Here is a 27,985-nt window from a genome sequence, read left to right as displayed (position 1 = left end):
TGAGATTATTTTTAGAATATGTAACCTAAGACATTAACAGTTTTTAGATATTAAATTTATATTGAAATTTAGACTAAAGAAGAATCGACAAAATTATATCATGGGATATGTTTCCCACTCACTAAAACATAAAAATATTTTTTAAAACCCCAAACTAATACTCTAAAATTTTAAAAAAGAGAAGAATATACCAGTCCCAGGATGATGAGAAGGGATTCAAAACTGAGATCATAGGTAGAAAAGCAAATTTCCTAGTGGCCTAAAGGATATGGGGACCTGTACATGGAATATGGTACCTGGGGACTGGATTTTTTAATTCTGTTGGAGAACAAGAGAGCTAAATATGAACCCTTTGCATAAAGCCTGGTCCTTTTTAGGGAAGCCTCAGATATTTATTGTTTGTCTAGGGACTTGGAAAAAACAAACGAAATAGGAGTTACCATCATAAAACCAAAACTGTAAAATTGTACCACACCACATATAGGATAGTAGATGATGTAAGAATGAGAATTCCAACACAATAAATTAATATTAAAAATTTTAGGACCATGGAGACTTCAAGGGCAGTGCAGAATCCAGTGTAAATTTATCCTGTTGGGGCCATCTGCTAGTGAGATTATGATACAGAAAAAGGGAAAGCATGGAAAAAAGAATAGGCAGGATGTTAAATAAAAATAATAAAATTAAACTTCTAGAAATGAATAAATTATAACTGAACATAAGCATCAATGGAAGAGTGAAACAAAGAGTTTAGAGACACAACTGAAGAGTAAATAATCAAATTAATATGAGTTTGGGCATATTAATGGGTGGCTCCGTAAGTTAAGCCTCTGATTCTTGGTTTCTTCTCAGGTCATGTGTCATGAGATCAGCCCCAGCTCTGTGCGCAGTGGGAAGTCTGCTTCAAGACTCTCCCTCTGCCCCTCCTCTACTTGCATATGCTCTAAATCAATCAATCCTAAAAAAATATGAGTTTACTCACCAGAATGCAGCACAATAAAGAGGGAGGGGGTAATGAAATAGTGATTAAGAAGCCCTGAGGATCAGATAAGCAAATTCAACACTTGCTAATTGGAGCTACAGAGGTAGAGACTTAGGGAAAGACACTAGTTGAAGAGATAATACTGATCATTATTTTATAACTGAAAAATGGCATGACTTTTCAAGTCATTATAGTTTAGAAACACTTAGACACCTCAGTGGCAAGGATCAAACTAGTTCCCAGAGCTTGACTTCTGAAAGCATTTTCCAATAAAAGGAACCAGGGATTCTTGGAGTAACAGCTGATGACTGATTGTAGGACTTGGTCAGGAAACATATAAGATGAGCTGAAAGCAACTTATAGTCCTAGAAAATAAGGTAGTGTGTAAAAAGAAAAGCCTATATTGATGGGGTATGTCAAAGAGACACAAAAGCCAACTGAAAGAGCTCTTTTTTGCCAAAGTTGGGACAATTTTTTTTTTTAAAGATTTATTTATTCATGAGAGACACAGAGAGAGAGAGGCAGAGACACAGGCAGAGGGAGAAGCAGGCTCCATGCAGGGAGCCCGACGTGGGACTCGATCCCGGGTCTCCAGGATCACGCCCTGGGCCAAAGGCAGGTGCCAAACCGCTGCGCCACCCAGGGATCCCAAGTTGGGACAATTTGAGCAATAAAATAAAATTGCATCGTAATATGACTCAAATTATAAAATACTCCATTCTGAGTCTAAACTGATATAAATATTTACTGAATATATAAGTAAATGAAAGAGAAGAGACAAATTTCCCATGTGTAAAAATTCTAGATAATTTATGTAGATTCCTTGCCCTGGAGGAGGGGAGTATAGATCCCATAGTGGGTGGTAGACCACTAGGTGGTCTACACCTAGTGATTTCCTCCAAAGAATGTTTACGGAAAGGGATAGAAGGGGAGCCTTATAGTGGAGAATCATCACAAGCATTACACCGGGCAGGTGAACAAGTTCATTGTGAACTCTCCCAAGCTGTGTTAATAGTTATATATTTGTCATTACATGATGAAAATAGCACTTCTAAAGCCATTAATTCTATCTTATCTTGAGAGGAAAACAAACAAAACAATAACAACAAAAAAACCCAAACTCCCATAGAAAGGCATCCTACAAAATACTTGACCAGTACTCTAGGAAAAGTCATCAGAAACAGGGTAAACCTGAGAAACTGTCAGAGCAGAGTCATCTACAAAGACATGGCATTACCAACTAAATAGCATGGTCTTGAAAGGCAGGAAATATGCCCATTATGTCTTTTATATCTTGCATATGATTAGTATGTTCTATATAAGAAATGAAGGGGCTTAAAAATGAATGCCCATGTGAAATTTACTGTCTGAAATTGCAGAGCATATTGAATATCACTTGAAGAAGACGGTAAAACCCATGTTTGCCCACAAATACAATCTATAGAATGATTATATCTAGTTCTGTATAACGAACCCTGCATATAAAGCTATATTAATCCGAATAGAAATTTAAAGGGGCGAAAGCTTCTTGACTGTCAGTTCTGTTTCAAAGCAGAATAAAGCCAGTTTTAAACTGCAGTCACTTTCAGATTGGTGACAGTTTGTTCAAATCCATAATGAATTAGTCTTATGTATACATCATGCTTTTATTAGAGTAAATATTTCACCTACCTTAGTTTATAGACCTTTTCTTGTTGGTAGGATTTTTCAGTTTGTCATGCTTTAGTTTTAGATCTTTAGGATTCCTGTCATCTTTTTTTCTTTCTTTCTTTTTTATTTTCTTTTTTTCCCCCCTTCAAAAGTTAAAGTGGGTAGGGGCAAAGGGAGAGGGAGAGAATCTTAATACATAGGCTCCATGTTGAGATCACTCACCTGAGATCATGACCTGAGCTGAAATCAAGGGTCAGATGCTTAACTGACTGAGCCACTCAGGCACCTCAACTTTTGTTTTTTCTAAAATAAATATTCAGTTTAGTATTTTTTTTACATAACCCACTGCCACCAGATTATCTTTAACTATAATGAGCACCGATGTTCTTCCCATTCTTATATCATTAACTATAAATAAGTAAGATTATCTCTCATTCTACATATTTGTCAACCAGGTGAGTAGGTGCTACTTAATCATTTTGACTGAATTAGGAAATTGAAAATGGCTACATACATGTAAGACATTCCCACTAACATAATCTGCCTTTTCTGTTTACTACAATGTTTTTGTTAACAACTGTCTGACTACATTCTTGTCTTAAAGATCTACTTTTTTTTTTTTTTTTTTGATCTACTTTTGTTAGAATCGTAGGCACTTTTCTTTTTTCTCGGTGCGATGCCTATGCTATAAAAATTCTCGTTATTGCTTTCTTTACTGCAGTTCAAAGCACTGACTTGATTTCTTTTCATGTCATTGCTATTCTATATTAAGAAATAAGCTTCATTTAGAGATGTAGTCTATTTTAGTCACTTTCAAAAACTAAAGAATGAATTATTTAAAGTCAAAACACCTTTCCTCTATGGAGTAATTATATATGGCTTCATAGCCTATGGCATGGAGAAATAAAATAATCCCCAATGCATAGAGTTGCATACTAAATAATGTCCACATTCTGCTCTGGGTTAACTATAAATTCTCACTAGTGTTAATTAAAAATTATCTGGCAAAGATTCTACTCAATGTACATGACCTTTCTTTCTTTCTCTTGATGATGCCCACAGTTAAAATATTTGCCATTTTCTTAGATGGCTTCTCTTCATTCTCTGTATTTATACTACATTTTACTGGTAAATTATTTCTGGAAATTACACAAGTTAAAACTTGCATTTTTATCAAATCTGTGAGATTAGCTATTTTTCTTCATGGAAATACTACCTAACTTTGAGTAAATTACCCTCACCACAGGCACATCAGCTCTGGACCTATAATAATCTAGGTAACAAAGGAATCATGAGCTTTATTTAATTTGTTGAACAAGATAAAATAATTTGGGACCTTTCATGTAGATCTTTAAAGGTATGAAGTATCATCATTGGACTTCCTGTGATTTAAAATTATACTCAAATACGCAAATTTCTATAGATTGTTTTGGGTAATATGGACTTTTAACAATATTGGTTCTTCAAATACATGGGAATGGAATATCTTTCCATTTTTTGGATATCATCTTCAATTTCTTTTATCAGTGTTTTATAGTTTTCAGAGTACAGGTCTTTCAACTCCTTGGTTAAATTTCTTCCTAGGTATTTTATTATTTTGGGTGCAATTATAAATGATATTCTTTTCTTTTTTTTGAGATTACTTTCTTAACTTTTTTCTGCTACTTTATTATTAGGGTATAGAAATGCAACATTTTTGTATATTAATTTTGCATCCTGTGACTTTTCTGAATTCATTTATTAGTTCTAGCAGTTTCCGAGTGGAGTCTCTGGTGTTTTCTATTGGTATCATTTCATCTGCAAATAGTAGAAGTTTTACTTCCTTACCAATATGAATCTTTTATTTCCTTGTCTGATTGCTATGACTAGTGCTTTCAGTACTACCTTGAATAAAAATGGTAAGAGTGGACATCCTTTTCCTGATCTTAGATGAAAAGCTCTCAGTTTTTCTCCCTTGAAGATGATATTAGCTGTGGATTTTTCCTATATAGCTTTTATTATGTTGAGCTATGTTCCCTCGGAATCTACTTTGTTGATAAAATCCTGAATGGATGCTGTACTTTGTCAAATACTTCTTCTGCATCTCTTGAAATGATAACATGGTTTTTGTCTGTCTCTTATTTATCTGATGTATCATGTTGATTGATTTATGACTATTAAACCACACTTGCATCCCAGGAATACATACATCCCACTGGATTGTGGTGAATCTTTTTTTTTTTTTTTCATGTATTTCTGGATTCAGTTTGCTAACATTTTGTTGAAGATTTTTACATCTATGTTCAGAGATATGAGCCTGTAGTTCTCTTTTTTGGTATAGTCTTTATCTGGTTTCAGTATCAGAGTAAAGCTGGCCTTGTAGAATGAATATGGAAGCTTTCCTTCCTGTTTTATTTTTTGGAATAGTTTGAGAAGAATTGACCTTAACTCTTTAAATGTTTGGTAGACTTTACCTGTGAATATTGGTAAAGTGACCATACTACTCAAAGGATCTACAGATTTAATACAGCCCCTATCAAAATACCAATGACATTTTTCACAGAACTAGAACAAGTATTCCTAAAATTTATATGGAACCACAAAATACCCAAATAGCTGAACTAGTCTTGATAAAGAAAACAAATCTGAAGGCATAACAATCCCAGATTTCAAGGTGCACTGTAAAGCCATAGTAACCACAATGGTATGGTAATGGTACAAAAAATAGGCATATTGATCAATAAAATATAATTGAAAGCCTAGAAATAAACCCACACTTATGTTGTCAATCTACAACAGAAGAGATAAAAATATATAATGGGGAAAAGAGTCTTTTCAACAAATGGTATTGAGAACACTGGACAACTACATGGAAAAGAAAGAAACTGGACCACTTTCTTAAACCAACACAAAAATAAACCCAAATGGATTAAAGACCTAAATATGAAACTTGAAACCATAAAATCCCTAGAAGAAAACATGAGCAGTAATTTCTTTGACATCAGCCGTAGAGATATTTTTCTAGTTATGTCTCCTCAGTCAAGAGAAACAAAAGCAAACTAAACCAAAATAAAAAGCTTATGAACAGCAAAGAAAACCATCAACAAGGCCAAAAAGCAATCTACTCAATGGGAAAAGATATTTTAAAATGACATATCTGATAAGGGGTTAATATTCAAAATATAGGAAGAACTTACAGGAAGTGGACGTTTTTCAGGTTTTTTTTTTGTAAATTTATTTTTTATTGATGTTCAATTTGCCAACATATAGAATAACACCCAGTGCTCATCCCATCAAGTGCCCCCCTCAGTGCCCTTCAACCAGTCACCCCGACCCCTGCTCACCTCCCCTTCCACCACCCCTAGTTTGTTTCCCAGAGTTAGGAGTCTCTCATGGTCTGTCTCCCTTTCTGATATTTCCCACTCATTTTTTCTCCTTTCCCCTTTATTCCCTTTCACTAATTTTTATATTCCCCAAATGAATGAGACCATATAATGTTTGTCCTTCTCCAATTGACTTCCTTCACTCAGCATAATACCCTCCAATTCCATCCACATCGAAGCAAATGGTGGGTATTTGTCATTTCTAATGGCTGAGTAATATTTCATTGTATACATAGACCACAGCTTCTTTATCCATTCATCTTTCAATGGACACTGAGGCTCCTTCTACTGTTTGGCTACTGTGGATATTGCTGCTATAAACATCGGGGTGCAGGTGTCCTGGCATTTCACTGCATCTGTATCTTTGTTTTTTTATATATATAAATTTATTTTTTATTGATGTTCAATTTGCCAACATATAGAATTACACCCAGTACTCATCCTGTCAAATGTTCCCCTCAGTGACCTTCACCCAGTCACCCCCACTCCCTGCCCACCTCCCCTTCCACCTCCCCTAGTTCGTTTCTCAGAGTTAGGAGTCTTTCATGTTCTGTCTCCCTTTCTGATATTTCCCACTCATTTTTTCTCCTTTCCCCCTTTAGGACCTTCTTAGGTAGCAGAGTGAGCCAGAAGCCTAGAGCACTTCACCTGGGGATGGCATATGGGCATAAGCACCATCACCCTTATAGTCTCATTTGGTATCAAACACAAAATAAATTATTTTGTATTAACCCCCCCAAAAAAAAAACTCAACACCAAAAAGACAAATAATCACATTAAAAAATGGACAGAGGTCAGCATTATTAATCATCAGGGAAATGCAAATCAAAACAATGAGATACCACTTTATACCTGTTAGAATGGCAAAAAACTAAAACAAAGCACAGACATAAAGGAATAGCAAATGTTGCCAAGAATATGGAGAAAAACAATCCTTGTGCACTGTTGGGAATGAAGAGTGGCACAGCCACAGTAGAAAACAGTGTAGAGGTGCCTTAAAAACTTAAAAGTAAATTATCACATGATCCAGTAATCTTACTACTAGATATTTATCCAAAGCAAATGAAAACAATTATTCAAAAAGATATATTCACTCTTATGTTTGTTACAGCATTATTTACAATAGCCAAGGTATTGAAGCAATTCAAGCATCCATTTGTAGATAAATGGATGTGATACACACACACACACACCCCATACCCTATACATAAAGATGTACATCCATTCATTCATTACATATATATATATATATATATATATATATTATATAAATATAGACAGACACAATGGAATATTATTCAGCCATTTGCAACAACATGGGTGGAACTAGAGGGTATAATGCTAAGTGAAATAAGTCAGAGAAAAACAATCATATGATTTCATTCATATGTGGAATTTAAGAAACCCAATAAACAAGGAAAAAAAGAGACAAACAAAAAACAGACTCTTAAACACACAGAACAAAATAATGTTACCAGGGAGGAAGTGTATCAATGGGGGTGACGGAGGATGAAAGAGGTAAGTGGAATTAAGAATACACTTACATGACCGTTGAGTAATACATAGTATTGGTGAATCTGGGAAGCCTGGGTGGCTCAGTGGTTGAGCATCTGCCTTTGGCTCAGGTCGTAATCCTTGTCTGGGGATCTAGTCCCACATCGAGTTCCCTATGAGAAGCCTGCTTCTCCCTCTGTCTGTATCTCTCTCTCTCTGTGTGTGTCTCTCAGGAATGAATAAATAAAATCCTTAAAAAAATAAGAATTGGTGAATCTCTGTATTGTACACCTAAAACTAATATAATACTGTATGTTAATTATACTTCAATTAAAAAGTGTGACTTGCTTTGCAAATTCTACTTATATTCCTAAGCTTCCTGTAAATGAAGGCATTATGCCTTCAGTAATTATACCCATAGTTTATTAAGCACAAACTATGGATTAGGTACTATGTTTAGCCTAAAAACACATCCCACACTCCTGTTTCTAAGGGGCTTGGAGTCTGGAGGGTCAGACAGACATATAATATGGCTCTTATAAGAGATGGCAAACAGTTAACATAGGAATGGAAAGGTTCTTGGCTGGCATGAAACAGAGTACCCAACCTGGGGCTTGGCTGACAAAGAAAAGGCAAAACGAGGGAAGAAAGAAGCTGTTTCCCTGAGTCTTGAGGTTGAGCAGACCAGCAGGAGCACAAGAGGAAATGGTCAGTGTAGGTAAAGGAAGTAGCATGGGTGCACACATAGAAAGATGAGAGCAAGTGGTTTATTTATGAAACCTTCAGTAGTAGGAAATACTGTAGTTTTGGTGCAGGCACTTATGAGGTCAGTTGCAGAAAATGAGACTAGAAAACTAAGCAGAAACCAAAAGCAAAACATTTTTAGTGTCTGGATTAAGACACTGGATTTAGGGAATGGATGATTTTGAAAGCACAGCCTATAGAAGTAGCTGAAAAATTGGACGTGGGACTGAGAGTGGGGAGGTATCTAGAAGTCTGCCTTGGACAGCTATTAAAATCAGTAACCTATTTAAGTATAGAATCTATAAAACCACTAAAACGAATATTAAAATTGAATGAAATATTATAAAAATGACCTTGTTTTTGTTTTTTTCCCAGTGGGAGAGACTTCAGAGATTTGTCCAGAAGCCACTGATTTCTTGTGCCACGACAAGAAGTATATTGCATCCCACCTTATCTGCGACTATAAACCAGACTGCTCTGATGGATCTGATGAGGCTCACTGTGGTAAGTGGATTTGGCTGCTCTGATGCGAGCATTCAGCACAGATTTCACTTTTTAAGGAAAGGAACACATTGGCATCGATGACAGGGAGGAAATGTTCTTTTCATGCACTAGAGTATATTTAAAATAGCCAAAACAGTTTTTTTCCCACTTCACTATACACATAGCCAAATTGCAGCCCTGTCAACAGTTTTACCCCTATACTAAAAGCTGCAGCCAATCTTGTCACAAAAAAGTTGCAATGTGTCATTGTGCAGAACTGCATGGGAGGAGGTGTCAGAATTTTAATTGCCAGAAACTGACCTATCCGTTTACATTTCTTTATTGATTTTCATTTCCTTTTCCAGAAGATGGTTAATTTTATAGATGAGGCTAAAAATGAACACGTCAAATGAATACTAGTTTAATGATTAATTTTATCAACTATATTGCTCTGGGAAAAGAGAACTAGATTGGGCACTTTCATTTCTTTATTCAAACTTTAATTCAAGTGATATCTCCAAGTCATGTGAAAAACCAAGTATGTAGTTTTAAAACATGAACATATATTTAAATCGGCAAACATTTTTATTTCCTATTTCTTAGTGATGAGCATTCATAGAGAACCTCGCTACCATTCAGGCTACCTGTTGCAGTTAGTGTTTGCTGTATAGCAAATAGCAAACTACCCTAAAAGTTAGTAGCCTCAAAAAGTTTCATTTTGCTCTCAATTTTGTGGATCAATAATTCAGAAAGGAATCAGCGAGACAAGTCATTTCTCATCCACATGGCTCCAGCTGGAAGAGCTGAAACTGGAGGGTCACTTTCAAAATGGCTTCATCCCTTCCATGTTTGGTGCATCGGTACTCTTTGGTCTCTCTGTCTGTCTTGACATAACATCTCATCCTCCAGGGTAATCTAATGTGGCTTGGGCTTTCCATAAAGGAGCTATCATAGGACAGATATCTTGCATGGGATTGGCTTTTAACAGAGTAAATGCCCTCTCAAGAGTAAGCATTCCAAAAGTCACAGAAAAGACAAGAAGAATTCCTATGATACAGCCTTAGAAATTCTAAACTGTCACTCTTGGCTCTTTCTAATCTAACCTAATCTAGTCAGGCAAATTAAAATGTCTAGCTTAGATTCAAAGAGATTAAAGGGATAGACTCCACCTTTGAGAAAATGTCATGTATGTACAGGAAGGGAGTACCACAGAAGTCATGTTTAAATTTTATTTTTAACTGAATGTCATTTTTATTCCTTAGGATCTTATAGTAATGATGCCTCAGAAGTTTATCTTTTTTTGCATATATTACATTTATAAAATTGTGGTAAAATATACATATTATACAATTTACCATTTTAGCCATTCTTAACTGTATAGTTCAGTGGCATTAAATATATTTGGATTGTTGTACAGACATCACCACCCTTCATCTCCAGAACATTTTTCATCTGGAAAAATTGAAACTTTATACCCATTAAACAATAATCCTCCATCTTCTGTCCTCACCCCTGAAAGCCACCGCTTGATTTTCTGATTCTATGCAGTTGACAATCTAGATATCAAAGACAGTATTTGGAATCATACCGTATTTGTCTTTCTGTGATGGGCTTAAATTTCTTAACACATTAATGCTATATTTTAAATTTAAGTCAAAGTGTAAAAGGGAGTGAAAATCACTGGCACTTCCTAAAACTACTATCAATGCCACAGTATTATAAACTTAATTTTATAAATTATTGTGTATTCCCTTTATATGTATTCTCAAATGAAATTTATAATACATTGAAAAATACTTTCTGCTGTTCTTTTTTAAAAAGCCTACATATTTAATATAGGTTAGTTTTTTTTCCCAACTGTTCGTTCTAGCTTTTTAAAAGTACATCAAAAAATACAGTTTTGATACTGACTGTCGAGAACGGATTCCAATGGAGCTCTAAAAAAAAACGCTCCAAAACATTTGCAGAATCACTCTTTTTCCCACTAGGCATAACAAGTAGAATATTTAAAAACCACCATCAAAATAAAATGAAGATTCTAAAGGAAAAATAATTTGAACATAATGACATCGACATGCATAATCCAGTGAGTGGAAAGGACAGCTGTCACATGCACATAGAAAAAAGAGTTACAGAAAGTAAGTTTTCTTCCTCTCATTTTAAGATGCACATGTATTGGAAATGTTTATATAAAAAATACATTCTTCCATTTATTCCTATCCTTAGCATGGTCTAGGAACAACTTTCTAAATATTGAATATATAAAGTTAAGACATTTTCTTAGACTTCAGAAACTAACTTTTTACTTTGGGAGGGAACTGGGGGATATATTAAAATACAGTTTCTTTGCTTTTTGAAAAAGTTGGTCATAAAAGAACTATGATTACTTTTGAAATGTAACCTGTGCCATTAATAAAAAGACTATCACAGTTTATTTGGTGAGTACTAATGAAGAATATAGTGTGTGTGTGAGCTCACGTGTGCATATGTGCATCCATGTGCCCATGCAACATAAATATTGGCTTGTAAAACATAAACAGTTACTAAGTATTTTGCTTTTTCAAATGTGAATGCTGCTTTTTTTCCCCCTTGGCTTCACTCATTTTTTCTCTCAGACTGCCACATATGATTTTTATTTTTCCCACAGCTCTTTGTATTGATATAAAAATACACGAAGAAAGTTTTGATTTTCAGAACCTGAGTCAGTTGCATACTCATATTTGTTTATGTTACCTACAGCTTTGGTGTCCAACTGTATGCAGTATTTTATTGTATTAAAATTAAAACAATATGTTGACAAATGAAATAGTCACTTTCCTTAAGACCTTTGATAGACTTTGTCCAAATCCAAAAGGAGCATTACAAAACACACAGGGGTATACAGGTGACTCATTGATTCTACAAATTGATTTCATCAGTATTTTTTGTTAGTCTTTTGAATGCATTGGAGGCATCAGGGTTAGGTTCCTGCAATCAGATAATCTGTTGTGGATGATGAAGTAAGTTACAAAATTTTCAAAATGACCTTTGGACAAATATAAAGGAAAAATGGACCTTTGGTTTATTAAACTGAAGTCTTCATTTTGATATTGACCCTTACATGTTGAGCAATTATTTAAATTCTGAGATTCATTTCCTTATCTTTATATTAGATATATTATAAATCACATCCATTCTATAGAGCACTTTTAGAATTAAATGATGTAAAGAGTATATTTGTTCAGTCTTCTAGGATTAATAATGTTAGCCTCTTCTATTTCATTATTTTTATACTCTTGAAATTTGTTAGTCTTAGTGGATGTATTACATGTAATTTATATAAGTTCAGGAATTCTTCATAAGTAAACTTTTACTATAAGTTATAAACAAAGATAAATATTTTCTTTGCATCTCTAACTCCTGTTGCAAAAATTTGTGGTTTAGAATAAATGAAATTGATTCTTTTTCAAAGAAACAGTTAAGTTTAACTTAACTGTTAAACTTAACAGTTAAGTTTTCAAAGAAACAGTTAACAGTTAAGAAACAGTTAAGTTCTTTTTCAAAGAAACAGTTAAAAAAAGTGTTCTTTTCTGACATGGAAGAAAATTATTCCCTCAAGTCTGTATTAAGTGTGCCTTGTATTCTAGGCCAGAGATGTGCAGGGTGTGGGTGGGTGTATTCTCTATTCTCTGCTGCCTTTTACAACAGTTGCAAACATCATTATCCATAGCCTTCTTTCCCACTGAACCCAGATTTTTCAAAATTGTTCTCAATGCAGCACTCTATGAGGCCATTTCATGCTGAGGAGAAAGTATTAAATATCCCTGTCTTATGCATTGTGGTATAGCAAACTAAGGCAGATATGTGAATATGATGAATTAAAAATAACTAATTATAGGGCCAGTTCTTAAAAATATATGAGTAAGTTGATCAGTATTTACATTAATCATACCACTGGGAAAATGCTATTTGTTTAAACATTGTTGGTACTGCTTTGAATCAATTTGAGAAATTATGGCAAATATCACAATTTAGAAAATATTTTATCAAGAGCAATAACCATTTTGAAAATACTGACCACAATAATCATCATCAAGAAATAGTACAAAGTTCCTTGTATCATTTACCATTTAACAGTTATATATAGAATTACTTATGGATGTAACAGTTCAGTAGTGATACTGCCCACATGGAAATGTTTATAGTGATTCAATGGTAAACATTACAATGACAATCCACAATAAAGAAGTAATGAATTTCCAAATGAATAGAAATTATAATCAATGTTAAGTGCCATAAAACACACATGCACATATACTCTGTTATGGGCTGGAAAGGGAAAAATAGGATGTAAGCTGAACATTCAAATATAAGTATGATTTACTAGGTGGCATGAAGGAGATAAATTGATTAATATACTTGTAGCAGAATCTTCAAACCTAACTAGTTAACATCATGATAGTTCCTATTGATTGCCTGTACCCCTTTTTGTTTCTTAAAAACAGAACCCCCAATTTTATTTGGGTTGGCATTGTGACCAACTACAAATACCATCTTCTCCAGACTTCCTTGTAGCCACCAGAGGCCAATGAGATAATGTGGCAATTTGAAAGAAAAACACCAGACTAGGGGAAAAAAGTCTTTTCTCCTTTCCTCTTCCCACTTCTTTCAATTCCTTGAATAACATGTGATACTAGGAAGAGGGGATCCCTGGGTGGCGCAGTGGTTTGGCGCCTGCCTTTGGCCCAGGGCGCGATCCTGGAGACCCGGGATCGAATCCCACGTCAGGCTCCCGGTGCATGGAGCCTGCTTCTCCCTCTGCCTGTGTCTCTGCCTCTCTCTCTCTCTCTCTCTCTCTGTGTGACTATCATAAAAATAAATAAATAAATAAATAAATAAATAAATAAAAAAAACAAAAAAAAAAAAACAAAAAACGTGATACTAGGAAGAACCAAAATCATCTTGCAACCATGAATGAGCTTGAGGATGACAAGATGACAGAAAGAACAGATGGAAAATATGTGCTTCACAACCACATAGTTGAACCGCAATACCAACCTTAAATGGACAACTTCCTGGCTTCTTTTTAATTGAGATGAATTAATTCCTGTCTGTTTCAGCTCCTCGTACTTGAGTTTTCAGTTACTTGGAACCAACTGCATTTTTAACTAATACAATAAGGAAAATGTATTATCTCACATAGAGGTCAAAAGCAAGGAGCCCTAGAGCTGGTTAATTTTAGCAATTTCTGTTATCAAAAGATTAGAACCACGTGGACTGCTCCTCCCTTTATCCTGTGCCATCTTCATATAACTAACTTTGTAATAAGGTCAGCTATTCATATAAACTCTTCAATCCCAAGGATTATGTCTTTACAGCAATATCCTGAGGAAGAACAAATGGTTTTTCTTTCCTTTGATTTGTTTTTAACTGCAAGACAAACTTTTCCTACTTACCTTTTCCAGAATAAGACTCGTCTAGAATTGTATCCCAAGGACTATGGCTAAACTAATCAAGATGAGGAAAAAGAGAACACTGCACATCACGATTGCTTAGATAAATTATAAGTCATCTCTGGCTATCTGAGTGAAAGAAATTGAAGAGTCAAACAAAATACAGTTCTGTCCTCCACAAGAAAGAGAAGGAATGACTGATAAATGAACACCCAGCTGCTAGAGAAACATTTAAAAAGGAGAGGAAACATAAAAGTTGGGAAAAATCAGTTTTTATTTAAGAAAAAATTTTCTGAAAAATTTGGTTGGCATAGACGCAATATTAAGATTCCATTTCAAAAACATTCTGCATCAAAGGAACAGTTCTTATATGCAATACAAAGGGTTTAGGAGAGTATATTAAACGATGCAAAAAACCTGATATTTTGAGCAATGGAAGTAACTCAAGAGCATTCTTAAAGATGATTGATGTTGTTTGGGCTTGTGGAGTTGATACAATGAAGGCTCTACTGAAAAAGGAAAAGAACTCTTGAAATAAACTAGGGGCTTGGACCAATGGAAGTGGAATAGGGATTATAGACCAAGGGAAAGAGTGATTTAAGCTCTCAAAGGGATAACCTACAAGTGTTGGTGGTAGATTGAATATGGAAATGAGGAATATAGAATCAAAGATAACTCCAAAGGTAAGATCTTTAAAAGAAGAGTGAAGATCCATGCTCTGAATTTAATCAATAATCTCAATGAGAAGAACTCATTTGCAGAGGTGAATGATGAGTTCATTTTAGGCTTTTTGGTTTTGAGATAGCAGTTGCATTTTCTAAGTGGAATATTCAACAGGCATTTGAAGATAAACACCTGCATTCCATCCTGGCTGTAGATTTGTAGGTCATCTGCATTAAAGTGTGAAGTACCAAGGAAAAGGATGAGTGAAAGTTATACAGATTGAGAAATTTAAGCATATAAAATTAAATCAAGTGGGGCACTGTACCCTGGCTATGTCTACAAGTTATAAGAAATGAATTGTAGAAAATGTGAGATTAAAGGACTCTATCTTTATCTCTAACAGAAAAAAAAAACGGAGCTGTAGAATGCTAATAACTATAGAATGCTTGATAAAGTATTAAGATCATAAACTGAGATTAGCCCTAGAAAAGAGAAAATGACATAATTTAACTGTAGAGAGAATGAAATATAAGAGAATTGATCCTGATTATATCAACATATTTAGAGTCATACATAAAGTCATATGTTAGATAAGGTGGAACAGAAGGTTTAAGGGTGGTTACAAAGAATCATAAAGGATAGAATAATTTTTATAGGTCCTATGTGGTAGGGAGTCAGTTATGTAAAAATGTAATAGTGTAGAACCTGTTGTGACATCATTCTAAGGAATACATAATGGTTGTTTCGTATTTATATTGGAAGATTCTTCATGTTTGCAGTTGTGTTAGCTAAACACCTGGAAAACTGGATTTCTTGCTTTAGCCACATTGTATAGCATAGTATAAACCTACTTATATCATGATACTGGAATAATAAACATAAAAAGAGGATATAGAGAGCCCATAAATGAGCATATAAAATTAAATACAATCTATGTCATATCAAATGAATGAAAGAAATTCAGTTAATTAAAAATAATTCTAGATTTTAGGGATAAGATGCAATCATGCCTGAGAAGATAAATACTGATTAATGAAACTATTGTCAGGGATCCAGAAAATTTTCTGTAGAAATATTTAAAACCTTGTTTGTGATATGTTTGGTATCGATTTTAACAGCATGGTTTTCTTCTGATGCAGTTTCTATATGCTGGTATTAGTTTTATGTTAAGAGGAAGTTATGAACGGGAAACAATCTGGAGAAGAAATATTAAAAGCAACATAAATGTCATCTTTCTAAAAAGGAAGGAAAAGTCAATAACAATCTCAATTGATTCATACTGGTTAAATCATGCAAACATTCTGTCTGTACAACACAGTTTTACAGTGAATGCTCAAAAATAATAACCTCTGCAAAAAAGAAAAGAAAAAAAAGAAAAGAAAAATGAAGGTAGGTATCAATTGTGTGATGATAATTTCCACAGATGACTAAGTAGTAGACATTCAGCTATTATCTGGTAATTTTTCTCATTATGAGTAACATAATTTTAATGAGTTATCAATCAATTCTTAGAAAAGAACCCAGTATTTAGTGGCTAACTTTGAAATGTTGTATGTGGATGCTTGGTATGGTATGCTGAGAGGGTCTGTGCCCTCTACCATTTCTACTTCTCCAGAGGCACCATTTTTTTTAGTTAATGACTTTGTCCCTCTAATGGTCTATGCTCTTCAAACACCAGAGGGAATAGAGGACTGAATTAAACTTCTAGACAACTAAGCTATTGACTTATTTGACCCCACTTCTCTATATTATCATAATATTATGTTCATTGCTCATATGTAGACACAGTTTTATCATCTATGATATAATTAGTCAATCCATACAACTCCTTCATGGATAAATGACAATATCCATGCACTGCCTCTAGAATTTCTGATAAAGCAACAAAAAAAAAGCTACATGTGCAATTGATATTACCAATGGGCGCAAATGTCCTGGTTCTTTAAATTTATTAATAAATCATTAAAATATGCATGCACTAATTTTAAATAATCACAAATGTAGTATAATACCAAGTGTAAAATACATTTCCAGAACACTTTATCAAAATTTTCATTTCCTTAGGCCACTATACAAGCACAGCAGGAAGTTGCAATTTTGAAACAACTTCAGGAAACTGGACCATAGACTGCAGTCTTACTCAGGACTCTCAAGATGACTTGGACTGGGCCATTGGCAACAGAATTCCTATGGGAGCATTGAGTCCAGACTTTGATCACATCCCAGGTGAGTCTAGCTAGCAGAGATACACAGGCCAAGTGATTCACTCCTGGACATCTACTTAACTCTTGGAATGAATATCAGAGAGCATTTCTTATGTCTGTGTGTGGGTAGAGCTCTATAGGCTTCATGAAAAGAGAGTTAGTCCTTTTTTGTAACCTCTGAATTATTGAATAGACACAGACTGACATTGCTACAGCAAGGAAATCCATGACTCATATTTTAAGAGACTCACAGATTTTATCCAGTCTCCCCTAATGGTGTTTTTTTTTTTTTTTCCTAATGGTGTTCATAAAGTGTCCAGTTGGGGGCAGAAATGAGTAGAAGACATTCAGATTAATGCATGCAGTAGGCAAAGCTGAGCAATGAAAAATGAGTTCTCCTACTGCCACAATGGCCAGTAGTTGGCCAACTCTTTGGTTCCAGTCCCTCTGAAGTGTAGGAGCAGAGATATAAGAGGTAAGTGGTGATAAAAGGAATGAACATCACAAACTCTTGACAAGGTTTGCCTCCTCCCTTGTGATTTGAGGTTCATGGAATCTTTAATAGTCTTATAGGTAATAGGGTGAGAGTAAAAGTAAGCTTGTATTCTTATTTACTTTTACCCTGAAATGTTGCCTATTCAGCACTTTTTTCTTCCTCCCATAAGACTCTAACTTTTCTTAAGGATTAAAAAATAATTTTTTATGATATAACTTTTCTTAGGGATAAAATCTTGCTTTTCTTAGGGATATAAAATAACTTTAGATATTTGTGATGATTATTTTATGTGTCAGCTTGGAGGGTGTCTTTGGATGAGGTTAACATTTAAATCAGTGAACTTTGAGTAAATTACCCTCCATAATAGGGGGGAGGGGGTGGGGGGGCTCATCCATTCAGTTGAAGGCCTAAATAGAACAAAAAAGACTGGCCTCTCTGAGCAAGAGGTAATTCTCCACAAGGCTGCATTCAGACTTCTGCCCCATTGACTTTTCTGGTCTCCAGCTTGCCAGCCCACACTGCAGATATGGGGCCTACCAGCCTCTGTGATCACATGAGCCAATTCTTTATGGTAAATGTCTTTCTAGATTCATACACATTTTATTGGTTCTGCTTCTCTGGAGAACTCTAATACAATATCACTCAAAACAATTGAAGCATAGGTACAATGAAAAAGAACAAGATTATAATGGGATTAATTAAAATGACTTTTCAAAGAAAAAGTATGCAAGGTTGTTTCAACCAATTTATGACTAGTAAAAAAAGAATACTTTTATTATTTATATATTCAGGCAGATTGAAAATATCATGATGTTTAGGTATAGCCTAGGTGATCATTTTTGTTTTAAAGTTGGATCCTAATTAATCTCCAAATTGAATATTCTTATTCCTTTTGACCTACCAAGTTGTATGTCCTCTTCCTCACCAAGTTTGGTTTGTGAGTTTTTGTTTTGTTTTTAAAGCATGAAGTTAGTATACACTGGATCATAGGTTAATGGAACAGGATAGGGAATCAAGACACTGAGGTCAATAATTAGGAGGATTTAATATATAACAGACATCAATTCAATGGGGGAAAAAGATAGTCTTTATTAGTATGGTTATATTGCTGAAATTAATTGAAATTAAACCCCAGTTTTACTTTTGTATTGATTTCATATATAGAAATATATTTTGATGGATTCAAGACTTAAATGCAACAAATAAAAATAAGAAAACTCTTGGAAGAAAACAGAGGGTAAACTATGTGCAATATAAAGGTAGGATCTCACTTCCAAAAGCCTAGAAGCCACAAAAGAAAAGATGTATATATTTGATGGTGAAAAATTATAAGTATGGCTTAAAAATTCTATAAACAAAATCAACAGGCAAACAATAGGTTAGAAAACAAATTTTTGTGTGTCAATTACAAGTAGTAACCAAATAGATACAGACTTACTAGAAATAAAAGTTTGAACGATCAGAAAAGATCTGCATAACTCATTCACAGATGATCTAATTTGGATAATCAACAAAAATATTAAAGGATACTCAAGTCCATAAGTCATCAGAAAAATACAAATCAAAATAAAAAATATGGGGAAAGGTTTTCAAAAACCACCAATAGATGGCTGAGAAATGGAGAACAGGTAGTCAGAGTAGGATACATCCATGGTGATGGAAGTTTTCTATTTTGGAAAGCATTCTGGCCATATAGAAAGAATAAGACCAACACATAAACACGTACGTATCAGGATATTTACTTCAGCATCATTTGTAGTTGAAAGTAATGGGAAAGAAATTGAATGTTCCTCATTCATACAATCGTTATTTGTTCCCTTGTTCGTTCATTAATTGGCCTTTTGAATACTAGGCACTGTTCTAGGTGCTGGGGATACATTAGTGAATAAAACACAACTGTTGCTGTGGAGTTCACATCCTAGAAGGAAGGAAAAGGGAATTGAATAAACATAGTAAGTAAAATATGTGGCTCATTGGAAGTCGAGTGAGTGGAAAAAGGAATAGAGTAAGTAGGATTGAGAAAGCATATGGATGGTTGTGTGTGTTACAGTTGGGGAAGGATTGCAGTTTCTAGAAGGGTTATTTAGGTTGTGGTGGGAAAAATACCATTCCAAAAAGACTTGAAGGAGATGACTTGTGAGATGTTTGGATTTCCAAGTCAAGAAGGGCACATGATGAAATGAGCACTGGGTGTTAATCTAAGGCTGATGAATCATTGACCTCTACCTCTGAAACCAAGACCACATTATATGTTAATTAATTGAATTTAAATAAAACTTAAAAACAAAACAACCAAAGGAAGTATTGCAGCCAAAGGGTCAATCAGTGCCAAGTGCCCTAAAATCAGAGTATGCCTGGTGGGTGTGCTTCTGGCCACAAGTAACATTTTAGGTAATCTGATTAATGATTATAGTGTTGTCCTGTACACACTGATGTTTGGCAGTTTTCCTGACCTTCAGCCGCTAGATACCAGGAGCATTCTTCTCCCTGCTATTGACAATTCAAAAGGTCTTTAAAAACTGGAGGGTATTATGCTGAGTGAAATAAGTCAATCCGAGAAGGACAAACATTATATGTTCTCATTCATTTGGGGAATATAAATAATAGTGAAAGGGAATAGAAGGGAAGGGAGAAGAAATGGGTAGGAAATATCAGAAAGGGAGACAGAACATAAAGACTCCTAACTCTGGGAAATGAACTAGGGGTGGTGGAAGGGGAGGAGGGCGGGGGGTGGGGGTGAATGGGTGACGGGCACTGAGGGGGGCACTTGACGGGATGAGCACTGGGTGTTATTCTGTATGTTGGCAAATTGAACACCAATAAAAAATAAATTTATTATTAAAAAAAAAACTGCTAGCTATCCCCTGGGGGATAACATCACTTCCTTTTGAGAACCTGGAGGCACAGCCTGGAGGTCAGTGTAACTTGTTAAATCCACAGCATTCAATACCATGCAGCCAGTAAAAAGAGAGAGTTTAGCACTATACAGTTGATTTGTAGGGATTTCCAAAACGTATTATTAAAGGCATAAAGCAATGCACAAAATGAGTCTGTAGTATGGTCCAGTGTTTTCTAAGACCAACAATGACTGATGCTGTCTTATTTGTGCACATTTAGAACTCTATATAGATATCTCTTTGAATAACTGTATGAGCATGGAGAGAAAGATAAGAAAAGGATATATGTGTTTATTAACGTGGATTACTTGGATGAGTGATAGGGTTGAAATAGACGAGAGGGAGAATAAATCTAAAAATAAAAACAAAACAGGTAAAAACAGCAACTACACCTCAAAAGAAAATGTAATATACATGATGGTAGCATCTACATGTGTTTATGGAAAATGTGGTGGATATTTTTAAGTTTTACCACGGAAAGACCCTGAATGGCTATCTTTTTTGCTTTTTTAATACTTATTTTTACTTCAATATTTCTTTTCATCAATTTCATATTACTAAGCAATACATCTTTTTTCTAAAATTTTAAATGTATAAACAGAAAAAAAACCTTCTCTAGCAATGCCAATAGAATGATATAATCATCTATAAGCTTTATATTTGTGTATCTTGCAATTCTTTCTTAATGTACACTTTTCAAATAAAAATAGTTTTCTACTAGATTCAGCAGTTTGGATATAGTATGAAGAAGTTTATATGTTATGAAATATTTTTAACATGATATTCTACTTTTTTGGGCATAGCATAATTTATAAAAAAAAAATTATCTACTGGTAAACTCTTAAATTATTTTCCAACATTTTCACTATAGTAAACATCACAACAGTGAAAATACATTTAGAAGTGTTTTTTTTTTTTTACTTCTATGATAGTTCCTGAGGATAAATACATATTTCTCTTTCTTGAGAACTTATGAGAAATAAACCAATTTTCATTTTTGCTGCTAAGATCTGGACAGTAACATTTAGATACGATGTCTGTGAGGTCCTCTGATAACATCTGCAGCAATCTTTCCGTATCTTAAGGCAGTATTTGGAAACCATAGAACATGTCTGCTAGTATAATACTACTAATGGTACAAAAGTATCATAGGCTCAGTTTAGGAAAAGATAAAAGTATAATCAGTGGATGTGGGAAATATTCTGTACATTATTCAAAGAGACAAACATGACTGATCAGTTGATACCTTTTAATGGAACAATTAGAGACTATTAAGGGCCATATTTATTTTCTTTTTTGAACTTTTATAGCTTGTGTGAGTTCATGAAAGGCCACATGAAAATTGGATCTGGTCATTATTCAAGACCATACACAAGTAACGTCCACAGATAAAGAAAAGTAATCATTTGGACAGAATACTGTATTATCCTCCCTGTTAATCATTACTTGAAACAGTATATTTTTCCAAAGTACTCTCTTCAAAGCAGCCTGATGATATCATTCCTTGATATACTAATACGGCTCAGTGAACTTGTGTAGGCATCTCTGAAACAGTGGGCGGCTAAATAAATTGTAAGGACGTTAATTAATTTTGACCCTCTGGGAAAAACAAAATTCTTTATGAGACAGCCAACAGACTCAAAGAGCCTGTGGTCTATTTCCAAACATCTCAACGCTGCTGTTAATTAAAACTGTATTTATGGATCTTTTCACTTATTGTTACCAAGATGAAGAATTAGATCCATAAGGAGAACATTTTCAATGCCCATCACAGGTCTATTTATGAGTCTTTTTGGAGCCGTTGGGGATCTTGTAGAGGAAAACTGCAGACATTAATTCACTCTCGTGTGTGCATGAATAGCGTTCAGGCTTAGTGTATACAGGCTTTAATGGCAAGAGTGACATTTGGGGGACATGAACTAACGAAGTTATAAAACAAAAGCTGCTGTCTCCTTTTTATTCTTTCTTCACAACTTTATTTTCTTTTTCATGGTATAATTGACCATATCCACAATTAAACTCTAATTATCTGGAAGGATAGGAGTCACATTTTTTTGCTATTTTTAAATTCCCCCCAGCATATAAGATGGAAAAGCACTTGATAATACTTGTGTAGGTCTCATGTTACCTATCTGTGTCCTTCTGTGTTTATTAACAGCAAAGTATCTTGCATTAATTAATGCAACAAGCATTTCCTGAGTGCCTACTAAATATACAGTGTGTTGGTAGCTGAGGGTATGAGTCAAGGAGATGATTGTAAAGTAACTGGGATGCAATCTGCTGCCTGATATAACCTCCAGGAGGTTACTGTTGTGCAATTGTATATTCACAACACAAGATCAAAAAATATTCCAAAATAGCCTTAATGATACTAATGCTGTAATGTGTATAATGACAGTTGAAAGTACTAAATGTTCAACAAATATAACTTACTTGATACTTGGGTTGACAGAGCCCTGTAGGCAAGGCAGGTGATAACTATACTTCCTTTTGATTAGATAGTGCAAATATTATTATTATTACTAGGGATGAAGAACAAGAAAAGCTAGATGACTTGCCTAAGCCTATATAATGAACAACAAAGCCAGAACTGAACACCTGGCGTATGGAGGCTCATCCAAGCACACCTCCTGGAAGCATGCTTTGTCCTTAATGTACACTCACTATTGTGTTGTTTACTATAGGAAAGTGTTAAGAAATAATTTAGGAGTTTAAATTTAGGAGTTTACTATTAGATCATTTTATAAATCATGATACATCAAGCTCTGCCTCAATCTCCTTCCTCTATATTTAGGGCCATTTTCCTCTCTTTCAGTCTAGGTGATATTACCATCTCACTCTGGCCTCTGATAGAGTAGAGGGAGACCCTCCTATTCCTTTGCTTGGGACTGTTGGGGTTGGCGGAGGATATGGATTTAGAGATATAAAAGCCAGCCCTCACTCACAGTTTACCAGACTGCTCACTTTGATCTTACTTGCATACACTCATGCACACACACACACACACACACACACACACACGCATACACACAATACACACTCAAAAAAAAGAAATAATTACTGTAACACATTTTTTAAATCATTACATTTAAAATCCAATCACTGTACCAGCAATTTTTGAGATATTTCAGGAAGCTGGGGAGGAGGCCAATGGGAGCAGAATGGATGGATAAAAACAGCAGAAATTCCAGCCCACGGGAACATGGTTCACTGTAGGTCTTCCAAGAAAGCTACATAGATATTCTAAGATCAAAGTAAGAACTGTCCTGGACAGCATTGTGTCCCCCTAAAATTCATATGTGGAAGCCCTAATGCCCAGTGTGACTATATTTAGAGATAGGGCAGAAAGGTAATTAATGAGGTCTTCAGTTTAGTCCTGAATCCAATAGGACTGATGTCCTAAAAAAAAGAGGAAGGGAAACCAGAGACGTGTACACACAGACGAGATAAAGAGAAGCCTCTAAGCCAAGAAGAGAAGTCTCAGGAAAAACCAACCCTGTCTGCACCTTGATCTTAAACTTTTAGCCTCCAGAACTGTGAGAAAATCACTTTCTGTTGTTTAAGCGGCCCAGTCTGTGGTATTTTGTGATGGCAGGTCAAACTGACTTCTACAAATACCAAAAGGTTGTGAAGAATTCTTCTGAGTAACTCCCTAGAAACCAGCACTGAGATCACCTGGCAGAAATGGGAACTTGACCCCACCCCTTACATTCCCTCTTATGCTCACAGTTAAATCAGAGAACTGCCATGTAAAGACAGTCAGACATCTGTCTGGGAAGAGATTATCATAAGATACCTACAGCCTAAAAAAGAGGCACAGTCATGTGTGGAGTTATGTGGGATCAATACTGTAGGTTTTCAGGGGAAATAAAGATAATTCCAAGAGTTAAAAAGTGGAACATTAAGGGGAGTTTGAGTGGCTCAGGGGGTTGAGCCAGTAACTCTTGATTTTGGCTAGGGTCATGACATCAGGGTCATGAGATTGAGAACTATATCTGGCTGCATGCTTAACATAGAGTCTGCTTGAGATTCTCCATCTCTTCTCCTTTTGCCCCTCCCCTGTTTGCACTCAGACATTGTCTCTCTTTCTCTAGAATAAATAAATAAAATATTTAAAAGAAAAATTGGAGCATTGCAGTTTGCTTGCATGCTTACTTAGCCCTTTGCCACTCCACCAAAGAAAGTGGTTCTCAAACTTGGCTGCATATCTGAATCCTCTGAAGAGTTAAAAAACCAACCAACCAAACAAACAAACAAAAAAAAACCCTTAATTATCTGGATCCACCCACTAAGATCCTGATTTCATTGGTTAATATTGTGGCCTGGGCATCAAGATTTTTAAGAATTCCTCATATGATTTTAGCATGTAGCTTAAGTTGGGGAAGCTTACATCCCCAGCCCACCTATACAGCACCTGCTTTTCATTCTTCCAAGGGAGAAGCCTTTCAGGAAAACAGTTCTATATAACAGCAGTGGAAATTCTTTCAAGTTGCCTACACTAAGCAACAAAAGCCTTCATTCAGAAGTTTCAGTGAATTATCAAGAATCCACCAGGCAATTAAAGACAGCCAACATCATGAAAGAGAGAGATGGGGCTGTGAAAAGAGAACATTTATCCCTGGAGGAAATGGATAACTCCGTGTAATGGATATTTGTTCTATTCTCTTCTTGCTGTTTAAAAAACTGTTGCTGTGTTTATTTAATATTGAACTGTAGGAACCCCATCTCACCCAGCTTCTCATGGATAGGATGAAAGTTGGCATTTCAGATGCATGCCTGCAAGGCTCATTATCCATCTCTTTTACCCCAGCACACTTTATATGACTATAACCATTTTTATATGCAGAATGATAAAAAAATATAGGGACATCTATATAATATCTTTGTAATATCCCAACAAGTGTATCTATATTGATATAACTTAATATAAAATATGTTGTCCTGTTGACCAAAAATTTAATTAAAATATGGAAATATGGTTATTTTTAAGTATGAAATGCTAGTTATGAAAAATTTAATCCTAGTCTTATAGAAACATATACTGATGTGGTGAAAGTAGATGTAATTTGATATCTGGATTACTTTCAAATTAGTGTTGTTAAGGATGTAGGTGGTAATACAGGAGAAACAAAATTGACCATGGGTTGAAATTGTTGAAGCTGGCTCTTAGGTAGGTGCAAGTTCATTATACTATTCTTTCTACTTTGGTATAAATGTGAAACTTACCAGAGAGATGTTTTAAAAATTATTCCCTCAATAAGAACTGGGTAGTCAGAAAACACCAAGAGAATTGTCAACAGGGAGAAGTAAAGATTCAAAAATGATAATAATAAAAATAATATCTTCTCTAGATATTCAAATGCCACTGAGATATATCAAAGGATTTAATTTGTAAATCTGTCTTTTATTTTATCTAATCATTTAATAATATGCTAGAATTTATTATGATACCAGTTCCGAATAGATTTCTATTTAAAGTTGTATATTTTTGGTTACACTAAGGGGAGTTAATTCCTAATGTACCATAATAATACTAATCACAATAAAGACTGAGAAGAGTATTAAGAGGAAACATGATTTGTGTGATGCTTCAGCCACCACTTTAAAGATCTATGTGATGAAATGGAAGGTAAAATGATATGAATTGGCATGATGAAAAAATGTTTTTTTCTCCATTCATTCATTTAACAAATAATTATAGAGTTAATTTTTGCCAGCTACTACTTTAGGTACTTAGAACACATGTAGATCAAATCAGAGAAGGATATCCGCCATCTCATGGCTAACATTGTAGCAGAGAAGGATAGAAAATCAGTATCAAGTATTATAAATTAAAACCAAAAAAATGTATAGTTTGTTGGAAATTAGTAAGTGCCAAGGAGGAAAAAGGAAAAAGTAGAGCAGTAAAAGAAGGAACAATCAGGAGCCAGGGCCAATGAGGGGTGGCTTAGAAGTTATGGGGGGTACAGAAAGGAGGTAAGTTAAGGAAATTTTCATGTTTAGCCGCTGGAAGGAGGGGTCTTGCATTACTTGTTTTCAGTTTTATGAAGGGTTGAATGGATGTTGAATAGTTCCTCTTCTTATCCATTCACTCAAATCCAAACAAAATATTTTTTTTTTCCAGACAGAAATTTCAGAGGGATCTAGAGAAAGGGAATTAATATCAGTTAAATGTTTTCTAAGAGTCAGGCAGTGTACAAGGAGATATACATGTTGTCTCATCTAACCTTTTAAAACATTGTGACATGGAAGATACTAAATTCTTAGGTTAAAAAATTCGATCAAGTCATGGGCATGACTGAGTAGGATTTGAATACGAAAATCTGATTCAAAAGACTTTGTTCTATAGCCTCCACTGTCTAACATAACAGCCACTAGCCACACAAACTAATGAGCTCTTGAACTGTAGCTGGTACAAACTGAGATGTGCTATAAGAGTACAACACATTGGACTTCAAAGATGTAGTACAAAAAAAAGCCAACCACAATATAAAAAAAATATATTAACATTTATCCGTATATTGATTATATATTGAAATAACACTGGATATATTGGATTAAATAAAATATATTACTAAAAATTCATTTATTTCTTTTTACTCTTTTAATTGTGACTACTAAAAATTCTAAGACTATATATGTGGCTCACAGTATGTTTCCATGGGAGAGCCCTGTTCTATATTATACTGCACACATAGTGAAGGCTTTCTTGACTACAAAGTAAATAAAACACTGGAATCAACTAAAGAAATGCTGGAAAGTGTTCATCTCTGGATGTCTTTGACGATGAATTTACACACTTCCAGCTAGAACCTCCAAAGACAATCTGTGCAGCTTCCAATCTATTTTAAGTGGAAGGTACTTACAAAGTGTTGCAATCATAATAATTTAATCCAATATATTATCTCCAGAATATTTCATTATGCATATTAACAAAGTACATACATTAAATAGTAATACACAGTCTTCTTATGATATCAGCAATTTTCATGTCCATAAATAAAGTCTTACCCAGTATTCTGACTTTCACTTTTTTATATCTCTTCCTATATTTTTTGCTTGCTCAGTTTTTATTCTTTCTAATGTTCAAATGTTTTTGGCATTATTGCTCAAATATGATAATACTTTGTTCCATAATTTTCAGGTTAATTAGTTCATCATTTTATAAGTATTCAGGTATTATAGTTTCTCTAAAAAGAATTTACCAAGTTCACATTTATTATATATTTTATTTCTCAGTAAAATAATGAACCATTAAACTTATTCCTATATCTTCTCAAAAACTTTTCTTTTTGTATTTACTCTTTTTCTAAGTGTCCTTAAACTGCCTATTAGTGTATCATACTTTTTGCCTTCAAGCATTACAGTTTTCTCACTCCCCCCAAAAATATCTAACCCCAACTTCACCTCTTAAGTACTGTTGTCTTTTTCTTTTATCTCAAAGATATAGAGAATACAAAAAGTATGTGTATTCTCTACCAAACAATACGCACTTCTTTGGTTCCCTACAATTTGTGTTCTGCAAAAATATCATTTCCTCAGCAAATAATTTTTGGCCACCAACTCTTGGTTACTGAT

General features: G+C 34.6%; 1 protein-coding gene across 1 annotated transcript in view; it reads left to right on the top strand.

Moving 5' to 3' along the window:
- The window catches only part of MALRD1 (MAM and LDL receptor class A domain containing 1), a 754,089-nt gene that overhangs the window by 516,693 nt on the left and 209,411 nt on the right, over positions 1 to 27,985 (top strand). Inside the window, 2 exon segments of the mRNA XM_038532060.1 lie at positions 8,608 to 8,736; positions 16,875 to 17,036. Coding sequence (XP_038387988.1) covers positions 8,608 to 8,736; positions 16,875 to 17,036 — 291 coding nt within the window.

The sequence above is a fragment of the Canis lupus genome, chromosome 2, assembly GCF_011100685.1.
Source record: "Canis lupus familiaris isolate Mischka breed German Shepherd chromosome 2, alternate assembly UU_Cfam_GSD_1.0, whole genome shotgun sequence".
NCBI lineage: Eukaryota > Metazoa > Chordata > Mammalia > Carnivora > Canidae > Canis > Canis lupus.
Note: the sequence above shows the minus strand (reverse complement) of the source record. Positions and strands in the feature narration are given on the sequence as shown.